At 41.6% G+C, this 17,116-nt stretch overlaps 1 protein-coding gene across 1 annotated transcript; it reads right to left on the reverse strand.

The window, feature by feature from the left end:
• Positions 1–6,159: 6,159 nt before the first annotated feature.
• CMBL (carboxymethylenebutenolidase homolog) lies at positions 6,160–11,332 on the reverse strand (the record flags this gene model as incomplete). Its single annotated transcript, XM_082015506.1, has 5 exons — positions 6,160–6,339; positions 7,411–7,502; positions 8,923–9,065; positions 10,212–10,319; positions 11,118–11,332. 5 exons carry the CDS (start codon positions 11,330–11,332, stop codon positions 6,160–6,162), a joined length of 738 nt encoding a protein of 245 aa, XP_081871632.1.
• Between the last annotated feature and the right edge of the window lie 5,784 nt (positions 11,333–17,116).

The following is a 17,116-nucleotide window of genomic DNA, read 5'->3' on the forward strand; positions in this document are numbered from 1 at the left end:
GTGGAGCCAGAAGTCGATCTCCCCGTAGCAGGTAACAGAGAGGAATGAGCCTGCCCCTTTAATTTTGACCCAGGTTCTCTCTGTGTCTCTCAGAAAGAAAAAATCTGAGGGAACACTTTTGGCCCAGGTGAGCGCAACAGGGAAAAAACAGGGACGACGGTGGCAAGCACTCGTCCTAGTCAAACCATCTGACCCAAGCACCTTCCCTTGGGCTCCCAGCCCAGCCGAGCTGCCCACTGCGGCGCACAGCGGCAGTGCCGCGGGCAGGCAGATTTCACAGCTCGCTGCTCTCTAAAGCACCACCACAGCGCAGTACAAAGCACAGTGCTTGCAGGTATATAAAACAACATGAAAACTACCCTGTTTCCCTGCACCTCTTTCTCCTTGCAGACACCAGTGCCTAAACATTACCTTCAGCCTTTTGCTCAAGGGAGTCAGAGGAAGCAATAATGTTTTGTTTTTACTGAAGGACATGGGGTTTTTAACTTGTGGTTAGTCACCCATCTGAGGTAGTTTGGCTATTTTCTTAATTTTCTGAGGATTCTGGGAAAACTAAAGAACCTTTAAGGTTTACTGTGTTGAACCTTTACCAATATGTAAGCTCAACACCTGGAAGAAAACCTAAAAAAACAGTTTAATAGTGCAGTTGGAATAAGTCCCAATCCCCTTAACAAATAACATTATCATAGCTTTGCTGAAGTTCATGGCAAACTACCAGTCCAGATGCAAAATTTCCTCCAGCTCTTAATATAGCAGTGGCGGGAAGGGAAGGAAATGTATTGCCACAGGTGCCACCATCTGCTCCACGGTCTGAAAGGGGAACTTTGTTTTGGAGCTTTATTAGTCCATTCCACTCCCCGCTTTCTGAAATTAAGCATTCTGTTATTTGCTGGGCTTTGATATACTTCAGTGCCAAAGATAAGAAACAGGCAAATAAGTAAAATGTGCTGAGGGAGGTTTCTGAAGGCATGAAGAGGAGGCAGGCACCAAACTCCCATCACTCTTCCCATGGGAGCTCTGCAACAAACCTACTCTTTGTGGGTCTACCTTTATTTTTAATTATCTTAAATGAAATGAAGCTAGATTGTTTTGTGTCCCTGTGACAGACCTGCTTCCCTGAAAAATGGTCCTCTGACTATACTTTTCTAGAGGCTAAGCTACCACCCACTGCCTGTGGTGGAACACATTGAAATGTCATTAGCTAAAGAGATGTTTGATTAAAACCTGTGCTAGGTAGGCAAGTACAGAGCTATATAACAAGCTTAGTATGGCTGTGGATGTGGACAAAATGCGTTACAGCAAGGCCCTCAGATGGGCTGGAAGTGAATCTACGGGTGTACTCACTTCTACCACGTCTTCCATCAGTTCCCCGAGTTCCACCAAGTTCATCTTCTGGTCAGTCCTCTAGCCCTGAAGCCTCACTAATCCAGCACAGCAATCATTCGGCTCCCTCCCCATGGCCTCCTCTGAAGAAGACAAGGACAGAAACCCCCCCAAGACCTAGCAGCAGAGCTCTGCAGAGCCAGAGGTGACACATGTCAGTGCAGCTGAGGAAGGAGAACTGCTCCACAGCCGGCGCTGTGCACAAGGACATATTTTTGAAGCAAGAGCAGAGTCTTTTACAATCTACCAGAAAGCATAGATGCCATCCTGCCTGCAGGCCAGAAGATATTAGATATTTTTTATACTGACTGAAGGCACATCATTTTATGGGAATGCTGGCACTGCTATGTACGCGTGCGCGTGCGCGTGCGCGTGGATGGGTGGTGGGGGAGTGCTTTTCTTTGTCCTGGCTGGCTATAGCCTGTACATTGAAAGCCCATGCGTGTCTGGAGTTTAGGAGTTGAAAAAGCTGAGAAAAATTAGTAAGATAAAATAGTTTAGACATCACAGTTAAAAAAACATAACAAGCAATAAATGCTAACTTCATGGGGAGGAATACAGTAAATGGAGCAGAGTCGAAGAGTCATCTTGCTGATAAAAAATTGTTGCCATAAAGATTAAATTGAAAATCCATGAAAGAGCTCCCATTCAGTGTGTAAAAAAAGTAAGCAAATGAAGAAGAACTAGAAGTTAAATCTGTGTAATGTTAAATTGATTAAAGATATCAGATGCTACCAAAATACTTGTGCCAGAGAGTAGAAATCAAAACCTGGGATTCAACTTCCAAGAAGGCAAAGGATCGAGTGGTTCAGATTCGAGCTGTAGTTTAGTATTTTCCTTTATATAAAGGACCTCAATCTTCTTGTGAAAAGGAGATTATCAGCAGTGGACAGGATATGTGCTCTTGTTCTTCAGGACTTTGATCTCCACCACGTTCTGTTGTCCTATCTATCTCCAGTCCCCGAGGTTTTCCTCTGGGAGACCTCTTTCCCCTTAGTCCATACATCTTTCTTCACTCGGGCACCAAGGATGCCTCACATGCAGGGCCATGAGCCTTCCTCAGTATAACCATTTCTCAGTGAGCAAAATCCCACTCAGTCTACAAAAAGTGAGATTAGGGCTCTCCTAGGGTCTTCCTTCCATTTCATCCACGTACTGTATGACTGCCCCCAGTAGGATCTCAGTTCCCCATATCCCATGGGGTACCCGCAGCCCATTCCCTCTGCCCTCCAGCTCCCCTGCATCTCAGCTGCGCCCCACATTTCCTTAGCCCGCTTCCCTCCTGTATCCTCGGACAACCCCTGCGCGAACGGTTCAGGCCTTCTGTGGGCTGACCAGCCAGCCAGCAGCCTAAATAATACAAAGAACCAACAAATCCACACTGCGCTATTTCGCTCAGTGCAGTCAGTCTGTCTCCACTGTGCCATCCAGATTTCCTAGAAATGGAGAACTATATAGCACCAAGGACTTCACTGTTTTGTCAAATTTGTTTGGAATTAATCAAAGTGGCCAAGATCCAGGTTGGATTCCATTTGTTTGGAATTGATCCAGGTGGCCAAGAAGGCCAACAGCATCCTCGCCTGTATCAACAATAGTGTGGCAGGAGTAGGGAAGTGATCGTGCCCCTGTACTCGGCACTGGTGAGGCCGCAGCTCGAATCCCATGTTCAGTTTTTGGCCCCTCACTACAAGAAGGACACTGAGGTGCTGGAGCGTGTCTAGTGAAGGGCAATGAAGCTGGTGAGGGGTCTGGAGAACAAGTCTTATGGGGAGCGACTGAGTTGGGGTTGTTCAGTCTGGAGAAGAGGAGGCTGAGGGGAGACCTTATTGCTCTCTACAACTACCTGAAAGGGGGTTGTGGCGACGAGGGTGTTGGTCTCTTCTCCCAAGTAATTAGTGATAGAACGAGAGGAAATGGCCTCAAGTTATGCCAGGGGAGGTTTAGATTGGATATTAGGAAAAATTTCTTTACTGAGAGAGTGGTCAGGCATTGGAACAGGCTGCCCAGGGAGGTGGTGGAGTCACCATCACTGGAAGTGTTCAAAAAACATGTGGACATGGCACTTCGGGACATGGTTTAGTGGGCATGGTGGTGTTGGGTTGATGGTTGGACTTGATGATCTTGAAGGTCTTTTCCAACCTTAATGATTCTGTGATTCTGCGAAAGGGCTCTGAAGTTACTAAGAAGGAACTGGCAAGACAGCACAACACGCAGGGGAAAAAAAGCATCTGCATGAGGTCCCCTGATCAGGCCTTACACATGTCTGCTATTGTCTACCCCAGTGTTTTTTCTGCAGCTAATTTACCATACATCAAGGTATCTTATATCTACTGCTAGGTTCAGTAGAATTGAACACTAAAAACCTGAGTTTATAATGTTTAACTTATAAGCCTGTATGTCGTTGCTCTCTAGACACAAAGGATATTCTCAAATATGAGTTTTGAGAACATGTGTTTGTGGTTTTTAGTAAAGTAAATGTTAACAGTGGCAAAATTTTGAGTTTTCCATCTTAGATGCCATATTTCTACAAAAAACAAAAACATAATGAAATGCAATACCTGCCCTACAGCAAGCCACAATGAATTCTCCAAGGACAATGAATTTTGAGAAATTTCTCCTCAGTTCCACAGTCTTCCCCTCTATCAGGAGAAATTTGGCAAAGCTTAGCTCAATTCCCCGAGACATCTGTTCGTTCACATAAAAAAATGAGCTATAACATTTTGCCAGCCAAGATATTACCTTCCCAGGAACCAAGACTCTTCTATTTAAAATCCATGCGAGACAATAGTTGTGGGGAGTTCAATTTCATCACCTCCGTCTGTTCTCATAGCAACCCTGATAAATTTGGCACGAATCCACAGCTGGGAATTAATTCACACTTTACAGCCTATCTATCTGAACCACGTACCCACGCTGCTTCCTTCTGGGGAGGTTTGTGCGTTGTTATCCTCCTGTGGCCCCAGAGCTGCGCAGGCACACGCCTCGGACGTGCCTGCGCCAGTGAATGGAGGTGTCTGCAATTCCCCCAGCTGAAATTGTTTCTCCTCGACGTGCTGAGCCCAGAACCACGTCAGGACAGGCAGGAAGCACAGAAGTCACTGTCCACCCCCTTCCCTCCATCTGTATGTGGCCGGGAAGCCGCACAGATCCAGCCCAAGGGCAGGATCAGGGAGGGCATCATGGAACTTCTCACCTCCGATGTGCAGGGACTATTTTTACCGGCATGACTCACGGCAGCGAGTCCTCCAAGGGAGTGCAGCAGAGGCAACAACACCCTGCGGGCCTGAGGAGGCTTTCCCTGCACTGGCTAGACCCAAGAAGAACAGGTTCATCTCTCCTGAAATCAAACCGCAAGCAGATGGGGACATGATGTGCAGTGGCCAAACCAGAGAGCAGCACTAATTGGGACGGAGGGCATAAGCCAAGGAGCAAGGGAAGCTTTTGCACAGTTACCTCAGAGGTCTGCATGAAATCTCTTTGAAAGACAGGAGTTTCTTTAACATCAACTCAGTGTGGTGCAGGGAGAGCTATTTTCTCCCAGGAGATACATGGTGCATTGCAGGAGGAAGGGGAAGGAGTGACTTGAAGAAGGGTTTCGAGATGGAGGGATGGCTGAAGAACTGCTGGGGAGGAGGGACCTGGGGTGGGATCCACCTGGTGGGAGACTGGGAAGCAGAGTGGGGCTGCACCTTGAAGGGCATATTCTGTGAAAGCTGAGGGCTCCCTGGGCTCACACATATGGCACCGAGGGGAAACCGGGCTGCGTTCAGTACAAGATTTTCGCCACATCTATTCCCTCGGCATCACAGACGCAGGCAAGACCTCACCGCACGTTTGCTGTGGATTACGCTGAGAGGGACCAAAGGAGCAGAAATACAGTGATGTTCCCCCGGTCACTAGGGATGGGCTGTGCCTTACCGATCCTGGTACCCAATTAAATCACAGCAGAGGGAAACCTGATGCTACTGGAAGGATCTGTGGATCTGAGGAGGTAATGTTGTCATGCAGGGTGGTTTAGATTTAACTCCAAACAAGGGGCGAGGGGTAGGGCAGCTGCCCGAGACCATGAGAGATGACAGGATTTGCATTGAGCTGATGGTGAAATGATGCAATGCACTTTCCTAAAAAAAAAAAACAAGGACCAGCATCAGAAACTCAGCTGGTGCTGGGGCTTCTGATGAAGATACTGTGAGGGAGAAAGAAGTGGAGGACACCGGTGCTTAGTCAAAGAGACGTTATTAAATTTCTTCTCATTGTCCTGCTCCTCTGCTCTCTTTCTATCCTTATCTCAGGCTCTGTTTTTATGAATTCGGAATGGAATATTTTGTTTCAAAGAAAACATCCCAGACTTCCAAACCAGAACTATGTTTACCACAAAGCTGACAATTTCAGAGCTGAAAATCTCAGAGCTCAACTCTAAACATGACTTTTATGAGAGCATTTCTCCAGCGTGGGCAGATTTTCAATGATTTTTTATCATATTGACATTAATATAAAAAAGCAAAACTTTCACGTTCGAGAAAAAATCCCACACGAATTTCTAATAATTTTAAGATACACAAGCTCAAATTTTAAAATCTTTTTTACACTTATGGCTTTCAGCATTTGAAAAGCCATTTCTAAGCATCTACTTAGAAAATAAGTGCAAATATGTAGCGATATTGCAAAAGTTTTACAAAATATTTTGATAGTTTTAAGACCATTGTAATCAATATAGTCTTTATTATTTTCTGATTTCCTATGACAATTTATTTATTTCATGGGCATTTATTTATGCTAAAGATATTTATTCAGCCAGTTAATCATATCCTTTCTGCCTTCGTCAATATAAGCTTTATCTTGAGGATTGATATCTTCTCTTTTGCGATGTACAAACCCATGCGTCTGTCCAGGGTAAATTTTAACTTCATAATCAACTTTACAGTTTTGTTTAAGCTTCTGCTCCAGCAGGGTGACCTGTAACACAGAATGTTCCATGTTGGCTGAGTACAGAGTCAATAAGTTATGAATTTACAGTCCTCAAATTGTCCTGCTTTTTTACTTTTCTGGGAGACAGACACAGTATGCCCTTGCCATCGTTTTCTTTTCTACTAGTTTAATACCCAAATGCCTTTCTGTTGCTACACTTTCGCTATTTAACTAGGCTTTTTTCTCCAGTAAAATAACAGCATGTGACTGTATAGAACTGCAAAAAAAAGTATATGGGTCACTGTAGTAATACCTGTAAAGGTAAAACACTTATTGCTCGGTGTCATGAGAAGGTTAGCATGTAGTGATCACCGTACAAGTTACTGCTGACAGACCTCACACACAAAAAAATGGGGCAAGACTTTGAATTAATCTGAAATTGAGAGGCACAGATGTAAAATCAGCAGTTCAAAGCTACTGGCATTTTTGGCAGGAAAATTAAAGCAAACAACACTCAATGAAAGCATGCCTTGCTCTTTGATCCCCTTGGTAGATAATCATCTCTCTCCAGTCATTCTCCACCCGGGCTGCCCAGGAAGGCTGGGCAGAAGACAAGAGCACCAGAAAGGAGAAGCTGTGTAGGACAGTGGGGAAAGGAAAAGGATAGTGACAGGATTTTTTAATTCTCCTGCTACTAGTGATCCCACGGGTACAGGTGGGGACTTTCTGCTGATTTTATGCACCACCAATACGTTTAAAGAGGATGTCCTAACTTAAACTTGACAGAAGTCTTCGTTTGACTGCCATTATGGATTCTTGCCCCTTTGTTCCTAGGAACTTCCTTATATAAAACATTTTGTAGCTTTTATAAGGAACTTCCTTATATAAAACATCCATGTTTTGCAAGAGAAAGAGAAAACATTTTTTAGTGTCACTGTGAAACATTTTGGGTTGGGGATAAATAAGATAGATAAATTTGTGTAGAACTACTTCCTGTAAGAGTTAGCGAGAGAGGAAGAAAAGTGCAAATTAATTTTCTACTTTCTCTTAATTAAATACCAAATTACAAAACAAGCATGAAAAGCATAAAAAGACAAATATCTCTGACAGAAAACTCACCTGCTCCAATGGGATGTGATCATCCTTTTCAGCAAAAATGAAAAAGGTGGGGTGAAGCAAACTGGATCTGTCCTCAAAGAACCTGATCACTCCTGGGGAAGAAGGAGAGGCATATAAAATGAGTTATTAAACCACTTAAAGTGGTTGAATCACTACTAAAGCTATACAGTCAAAATAAAAGACATTATGATAAGTTATTGCTGATCAGCTTGAAATGGAATTAGACTTTGATTAAAAGTCCCTTTTGTTATAAGAACTTCCTGTGATTTGGGATGTCATTAAAGGTAGAAAGACCAGCTCTGTCCGAAAGGGAAGAATCGTTACACATTTGCACCATTCTCACGGATTTCTTTGGACATCTGCTTCTGACCACTGCCAGAGACAGGGTCCTGCGGGAGATGGACACTTCAGAACTGTTTGCCTCTAGCCTGTTATGGCCATTTTTAAGATAACAGCTGTAAATATTCCTCCTTCCAGATACATGGCTAGGATTTCAGTGTACATATATTTATACTGACACAAATTTATAACACATTGATATTGTTATTTTGACTAGCCAATATATATTTGAATTTAAGTAACAGTAAAACTAACTAGCTAACACCTTGGCTAGAGAAAAGTAAAAAACTAGCAAGTAGCATTGATGAATTGACTCAACTGATCAGCAGATCAGTGCAGCAAAATACCTTCAACTTCCTTCACCTCGAATGGATATAGCTTGCTCTGGGTGATACAGAAGTACAGAGGTTTATAACAAACACATTAGAGTGCATAAACACATCAAGAATGGAAGAGTAAGAGTGCAAGGGTTAGAACAGAGAGTTTAAAAATGGTTCACATTAGTAGCGAGGGACCAGTGCCAGCAGTAACATGGAGGAGTAAGTTGTTCATGTCATGACCTGAAGGTCTGCAGCCTGTGCACACCCCAGCCCAGACGACTCATCAGCAAGAGACCCTGCACTCTAACAGAAGGACAGCAAAAAGGCTGCCGTGTATCACTACTGCCACGTCTCTTCCTGCTGGCCCAACAGGGGAATAGAGTGTGGACATGTGTTGCAAACAGGTTTTCCCAACAAAGAAAACCAGACAGCGGGCAGCAACCTGCCCTACGCAAACTGAGGTGAGCAGCATACTGAGGCAAAGACCCACCTCACAGTAACTGCTGGCTCCTAAAAGGTATACAAGGTCTGTCCAGAAACCATTTTGTCATTGCCAGCCAAGAGGAACCTGAGCCACAGCGATACCTTGGCGTCTGGTCTCCCTTGTACACTGTGGTGCACAGAAGCAACCCTGGCCATGGCACTTGAATACACAGATCTTGCTGGCTGTGATTATCTCAGTGCAAGAACGTGGGTGCGCAAAATCAAATTCCTTAAAGAGTTTGCGTAATAAAATCACCTTCGTCTTCCATAAGATGTTGCACTGAATTTTGTTACAGGAATATCCCTACAGAATAACTCCTGCTCTGGTCATGTCTGCTCACAACATAAGAAGGCATTTGAGTCGACTTACCGTAGAGGGACACCCCCGTCTCTAAATGAGGGTTTTTCAGCATCAGGTGTTGAACTGCTGCTCCACCCCAGCAAAACCCAATGACACCAATCTTCTTCGCACCACACTGTTCCCTTAGATACTTCAGGACGACATCCACTTCTCTGAGACATGTAAATGAAAGTGCATTAAGGCTCTAGCTCTGTTCCCATGGCCTCCCAGGTGGCTGCTGCTCAGAGACTGGCTGGGCATCGGTCTGCTTGTGGGAGGTGGTGAGTGACTGCCTTTGCACCACTCCTGTTTTTTCTCTTTCCTTCACTTATTAAACTGTCTTTATCTCAACCCCTGTGTTTTCTTTCTTTTGTACCTGCTATTCTCTCCCCTGTCCCTCTTGGGGGGGGTGAGCAAGCAGATGTACGGGTGCTTGGCTGCTGTCAAGATGTCAACCTACAGCACTAGATTACTATTATTCATTTCTAAAATATAGGAGAAACTCCAGGGGAGAAGACAAAGGAGAAAATGTGTGAATTCACTTTTCCTAGATCACTGTTACTAAAACCGAAAGTGCTTTTATGAACAGCAATCCAATTAATTTCACAAGCGGCAATAGTTATCTTATAAGCTAACATAAATAAGTTTGAGACACACAGCCAGTCAAGAGCATCCCATTATCACAGATGTGACTACATCTCTCATGGGGGATACAAATATTTTATAAAATTGTGTAAGCAAATTTGAAATTGTTGCTTCAAAATCAGCAGTAACATTATGCAATCAAGCTACGTCAGATGAAAATGGGAAAAAGCATAGCTAGAAGAATGGCAAAGAAGTGGTGTGCTTTGAACTAGCTGGGATCTTGTAGGGAGCAGGACTAATTTTCCCTAGTTAAATAGTGTTTGGTGACTACGTTTGCACCTGAGCTGAAACCCATGGAAGTTGCACCTGTCTGCAGGAACCGAATCAAACTGAAGTGGAAGAAGCGAGCTGTATCTTCTAGCTTTTGCCAGTTCTTTTCTTTTGAGTCATTAGTCTCACTTCTACTTCTTACTCTACAGGTAAACAGGGGTCACTTTTATTGTTGTTCAAAGTTCTACTTTTCTCCAAAAAGCACTCCTCACATAACCATGAGCTTGACCCACAAACTGCATATGAAGTTTCTGTTTGTGGACATCCAGCTGTATTTGAACCATTCATAATTTAGGGTCTAGTCCTGCATCTTTACTAAGGCAAAAACTCCTACTAAAGAAAGGTGGCAAAAACTCCTACTAAAGAAGGGTGTCCACTTGCTGGACAAGGAGCAACAGTTGTACTTGTCTATTTTGCCGGCATCTCGAGTTTTCAGCCAATTATCAAAAGACGCCCAGTCATTAGTAGGTTTCCAAGCTTCCTGTCCCACAAAAAAATCCGGGCAGATGGCTCTGCAAGAAAAATGAAAACATTTTATGCCTGTGAAATAATACTGAGAAAGGATTGAAGGGAAGACCGTGTGTACTATAAAACAAGTTCATTTTGTTGAATACACATAGAATTTAATCTACATCAAAGCACTATACAAGCAACCCTCATTATTTTTCTATGTGTAGTAAGGAGACTTAGCACAACTTCCAGATACAATTTTCCCTGTTAAAATCTATTAGCTAATTTGACAAATTGTTCACTGCAATTAAAAATCCTTAGCAGTTTCCTACTGAATTAAAAAAAAACCCAAACCTATAGTTTACACGGTATGTACATTTGGACGAGAAGGAATGCTAGCCCAGTAATACAGGAAAGCAGATACCCAAGATGGTTTTCACCTACTTGAGAACTTGTTTCTTTCTTTGGCACAAGCTAATCCACTACCTTCATGGAATGACTTTCAGCTCCTCTGGAATTTTTACCGTAACAGCGCAGCTGCATGGATGCTGCGTCAGGAGGGAGGAAGCAGGCTGCTTCGGGCTCATGGAGGATGAAAGGTGCACAATAAGATTTTTCTCTGTTTCCCCTCTCTTCTTCTGTGCTTGCCTACTATCTCGGTCAGACTACTCACAGTAGGACTACTCAACTATGTTACACTTCTTACGCTGTTTTAACAAACAGGAAACTCCTTATAGAAACATCTGAGTGAAGCCTATGAAATGACATGTTTGTATGGCTTATATGAAAAAAAAAGGCAAGAGCTGATTCAACAAACTCTCTTATTAAAAAGACACTTTGAAAACAGTAGTATTTCTTACATGTATCCATTAGTTGTTAGCATATCAGCCATATATCTGGTGTTTGGGAGTTGCCATCCAAATATATCATGAATCACAATCACAGCTTTGTCTGTGCTGGCAGGTGGTTCGCAAACATACGCCTTGATGTGCTCAACTCGCACTTCCTGCCCACGGCCTCCATAGTCAAACCTGTCTCCAATATCACATGGGCAAGGCCTCGATTCATTAGCCATGTGTGATACTAAAGAACAAAAAATATTCAGTTGTGACTATCCCAGCTTAACGTACTGAAAAAGATCAAAATACAGCGGTATCATAGATTATCAAATTCTTGAATCATTACAGAGGTATTGCGATCACACTGATTACTGTTAGATCTAAAACGCAACATTAGTCAATAACCCCACTGGGTTGTTTTTTATAAATAACAATCTTGTTAGAGTTACTTACGTTACGAACTCTTCAGCACGGACCCGGTACTTAACTAGGACTTCTGTGCCCTACAGTAATACAGCAAAAATAAAGTTAAGACCAACCAGCCAGGCAACCATCACAAATTATTTAAAAAGTGATGAAGCCAGTTCTTTCACTCTTCATCATGTATATGTCCTCGTTAGGAATGCATAACTTACTTTAGTATAGGCTGTAAAGGCTTAATACAAGACACCATTCTGAAGGAAAAAAAACCCAACAGAGTTACTGTGTAGAAAGATACAATTACACTTAGATTAAATGCGGTATTTTCCTCCAGAGACTTAAAATATTCCATAGCTGACCCTTTCAGTGTCAAGAAATCCTTTTTCTAAAGCAGCTTTAGCATCAGATGTTGCACACTTTTGAAGGAGGATACTTAAGGAAGGTGCCAAGAAAAATATATAAGTAAGTGAAATCCAGAGTATAAAATCATATTTATTTAATATTAAAGAATGTATTCAAAGTCCAAGAGAGGAAAGATAAAACTGAACATAAGGAAAAATTCCTCAAGTTGAGCCAAATGTTTTATGAAGAAGGTAACAGTAGGGTATGGTCAAATTTTTATAAATTATTGCTTAAATGAAAATAAACAAGTAATTCACAAAGGTCAAAAAATGCTAGTTGAATCTAACACAGACTTATGTAGCTCCTCAGTCTCAAGTTAATGATTTTATGCCACTGACCTTAGGTTAACCATTGGGTGAATTGACTTCGTATTGCTGCAAAATGACCCAAATAATTTATTTGAATATGAACAGAGCATCTTCAAATTATTAAAGAACGTGGAGAGAATTTAGATAAAGCTTTACCTAAATTCTCCACGATAAATTGTGTGTACTGTCTGAGAAAACTTTGCTAGTACAGAAACAAGGATGTTCAAACTTGACTATGCCAAATATACTCACAGAGAGAAATGGGAAAAAGCAAGTTTTACTGAACATTCCCTGAACTAGTGTGACTTCCATAGCTGTGGCACTAAAGGAACAGCTTTAAGAAAACAAACAAGCAAACAACCCTACAGCCAGGAGATTTGCACAGATGTCCAGGAACCAAGATGTTCTGAATTTGTGGACTTTAAGATTCAGAATATTCCAAGCAGTATTAACAGGGCTAGGGTTGCAGATCCTGTGAGATTTCATTTTCACAGATCAATTCAAGACAAGCTGTATCTTATTTGAAAGCTGTATTAACTCTGGGCACACATCTATACTAATCCTCTACTTTTTTAAAAAAATAAGCCACACCCACCCACGGGTGTGTTTTTCAACATGTTGTTGCCTGACATATAGCACTTCTAATTTCAAGTACGTCTACCAGGAAAAAATGAATTGACAGAGATGCATATAAGGCAAAATACAGTTTAAATCTGTAATAGGAAAGAGCTGATAACCAATTTTCCATCCACAAACTATTTCCTTTTGATTAGACTAAAATCAGAAAATGTAACAAAAGCAGCAATTGAATATTAAAGAAATATATATTTCAGAAATCCAGAAACACAAAAGCAATGCCCTGAACCAGTTAGTATATCCTCAAAGGCTTTAATTGCAAACATTTCACATTATCTGATGAAATGTAAAGCAAAATATTAAATATTCCATACTTAAAGGTGCAGGGAAAGCAGCTGAGGAAAAGAGCTCCAGACACAAGCCTGTGAAGGGTTGTGTTGGTTTGTACGGTTTATAAGCCACATAGACTTGTAAGCTTTGTAGCATAATGAAAACATTTTGGTGTTTCTACATTTGCCGTAGTATGCATTACATGCAAATAGTAAGTTTTTCCATTTCTGAGATGCTACTGAAACAGTCCTGAGAAATAATCCCCCTCCTTATTTCCAACAAAGCTATTCTTTTAGGAGGATCTGTAAACCCACAGCCTTGGTGTTCCACCATCCCCACCTGCAAGCACTTGAGCATCTGAAGACCAAACAATAACTTCAGTTTTCAGAAACGTGGACCTACAACCAGAAAAATCTAAAGATACTGCTGCGCAGTGCTCTCACTTTCAACAGACTCTCTTGAGTCCTCCTCCTGAGAGGTCTTCCTCACCGCAGGAGGGAAATGAAAAGGTTTCTGAACCATCATCTCAAAGAGCTAGGGAAGAAAGTAGCCCCCTGACGGCATTTAAATGAGCAGGCACTCTTTAAAAAAGCATGTAGATAAACTGAAAGTCCCCAAACATGCCGAGTCAGACCTCAGCACGCACTCGTTTTACATTTCTCAGGAGGAAAATCCCCAGAAGTTTAAGAAAACCAAACAAACCCCACACATACCTGTAGCACAGCAAGTGTGTGAGAGAGCAGAGGTAAGTCGCGAGAGCTCAGTATGGATGGCTACCGCCAAACGTGATCCCAAAGGAAAGTGCTAACTCATAGAATGAAAGGGGTGAGTGCAAGATCGGGTTTCTTCAAATAAGAGTTACGTAAGTTACTGCCTTTATCTTTGCATATTGCAGAGTCACAAAGTTAAAAGTTCACTCTTTTTAAAGCCGTTAATCTTATTGCCGGGGTGGGCGGGGTGGGCGACTGTGAGGAGTACTGCTATAGCTGGGTACCAAACCTTCTTCTGGACTTACACCAAACGGTATTAAGAATCTTTTCAGCTTAGGAACCATGGTGACTTAACCGAGCAATTAATTTAGGCAATTTTTTTTTTTTTTTCAAAAAGGGCGTTCCTTTGTTTTTAAAGGTTGGGGTAGTATCACTTTTAAACATTACGTTGGCATTATTATTTCCTTAGACTATTCATCCATTGGTAAAAGATATATCTAAAGTCATCACCAGGGGCCTCATTTCAAAGCTCTATACCAGACAGAGCTTATATAGCATAGGAAAAATATTTTCTCTTTCAGAATGAGAATAAATAATGTGTAAAGAGGTAACAGTTTTGTAGATTGCTGTACATTATCATTACAATAAATGTTTCAAATGCTGATACATTTTTATCCTCTCACAGGATGTTTTATACATTTTTTTCCTTTTGAATTAAAGTGACTTCCTGATCCTTGTATCCCTCCCATTCTCCTGATTGTCTTTTTATTGGACTATTAGGATAATTCTTTAAAGAGCTTTATCTAAGAATATTAGCAATCAAAATTCACTGTTTCCTCAGAGGTGCATCTAAAAAGTAGCACTAAATGCATGTTTTAGTCTACCACGCTTTTGCCTTGGGAAAGCAACCAGCCTTACAGTTTAGTCCTCATGTACAAGCTTTTTTCTCATATTCTAAGTAACTTTGTCAATGCTATTTATTTACAATTCCCAAACAGAAGTCAAACAAATGAAAAAAGCCCACCAAAGAATTCAAGAGTGAAATCATAAGGTTCAAAACTCGACCTTTTTGGTTGTTTTTTTTTTTTTTTTTACTTTTCGCACTTGTATACTACAAGCAACAAGTTATACCACACAGCTTAGATACTCCATAGCAACTTCAAAGAACAGTAGTAAAATAAATGCAAGAAAAATTGGCACTTCAAATCATTCCTAGAAAAGAGAAATTACAGCAATGCTTTACAGAATCTCCTCTGCACTGGAGTTGCTTAACTACATTCCCACTCCCTTAGTCACAGTACTGCGGCTCTGGAAATTCTTCCTTATACATCAGACTATTCCCCATTACCTTAATAGTAACGTTACACTTTAGGAACTAAATGGGGTTTAATTTGTTTTCGTGTTGATTCCCTGTTCCTTGCTGAACAATCCTTTTGGCTTTTTTACTTCGAGGTCAAAACTTAGTTCATGATTGCCGTGCGTGCAGTTGGTTGCACTTTGTACTGCAAACACATACCTCTCCTGGATCTCACGTTTCCAGCTCTTACTCGGTGACTTACAGTTTTATTGTGAAGATTTGGCTGTACTTGTAGTAACTCGTAGCTACCCTTTCACTTCAACCAAATGCTGCACCTCACCCTCTTTTTTTCTTTTTGCTCAGTCACAGCACGGTTCGTGTTACAGCACACATGCCGTATTTATGAATGACTGCTCGTCCCTAAATATATGACCTGATTGTCCTCTGGTGCGTTAGCTAACCCTCTAATGCTAATGGAACGCCATTAATGCGGAGTTATCCCGGTTTTACGCTGGGATAATTAAGGTGCAATAAACTTCCAGACCTCTACATTCTTTTCCTGGAAAAATGTGTTGTGAGAGCCATATCACCCAGGTAACAGCTGGATTAATGTATGACATATAGGTGGTATCGTATGAAAAGCAACAGTTAATCAGCAGTTGCAGGCCAGAATTCTCTGAAGTCGTCCCCATGGGAAAGGCAGGGTCCATTAGCAGCATGTAAAGGAGGAAAACATGGATGGGAAAAAGGAAAAGATACTAAAAACGCATTCAGAAAGACAGACAGAATTAATTTGTACTGTTGACAGTATAAATATTGTAAGTATGTAAGTATGTCTGTATGACATATTCTACATGTTGCAGAAATACTACATGAGACACACCGCAATGTATATTTCTATGACAGTATGTTTAATTTGAGAGACTGTCATTATTAAAATTAGAGACTTTCCTAAATTACATTTTCTCCCCATCAAATCACAGAGCAGACTTTATCAGTAGCACTGAGAAGGTGAAACAGGACATACATTCTTTTTCTTTTTTTCTTACACCTTTAGCTGTACCAGCACGCAGTGAAGATACAAGGCAGCTGGTTTCAAACTAATGAGCCCACGCCTTTCTCCCCACGAGGCATAATTAAACCATGGAAGTCACTGTCATAAGATGCATTTCCAGCAGGCTGAGAAAGGGACTGGCAAATCCATAGGGGCGAGGTCCATCGACGGCCCTTTGACGCGCTGCTCCAGCGGCAAGACCCCACGCAGGAATCCCCCGAGCGGCTGGCTGCTGGGACGCAGAGCGAGAGCGGAAAACCCTTACGCACCCATTGCTGACCACTGAGGGAGGCTGGGTGCTGAGGTAGACACAATCTTGAGCTGATGCAACATGGAGAATTTTGTTTTATCAGTGATGGAAAAATTACCTAACAAGATACATTATGCAAAAACATGTAACATTTCTTCTTTAAGCAGCGACGATGGTTGTAGACCACACATTAAAATGCCTTGTCTGCCGACAGCTTTGTACTTTTGAATTCCTAAACCGACAGGGAAATCATCTGTAGAGTTCCACAGAACCAAAGGCAATCTCAGAATACCCCATCTGAATAACATTAGCCACAAATTTTGAAACAAGTTATGCCCACTTATGTCACCTGTTAAATAGATATCTGCCACCAGGGTACAAGTCAAAAAAGCCTAGTCTCTCAAAATGAGCTTCATGAAACAATGTATTTGTGTCCCTAAACTTTGGACTTGTGATTTATGTAGAAATTGGATGAACGGTCACCATAATACACAAATAGATTAATTTACCATTAGTCTAACTTATTTCAAGCATTAAGATAAATCTTAAGGAACTGGAGAATATTTGACAGCACATTAAAACATGACACTGATAGGTGAAGTCTGAGATTTCTTCAGAAGAACATAATATGAAAGTATCAATTAAAATCTACTTATAAAAACATCTAAAATAC

The sequence above is a fragment of the Phaethon aethereus genome (genome assembly GCF_964289735.1).
Source record: "Phaethon aethereus genome assembly, chromosome: 2".
Classification (NCBI taxonomy): Eukaryota; Metazoa; Chordata; class Aves; order Phaethontiformes; family Phaethontidae; genus Phaethon; species Phaethon aethereus.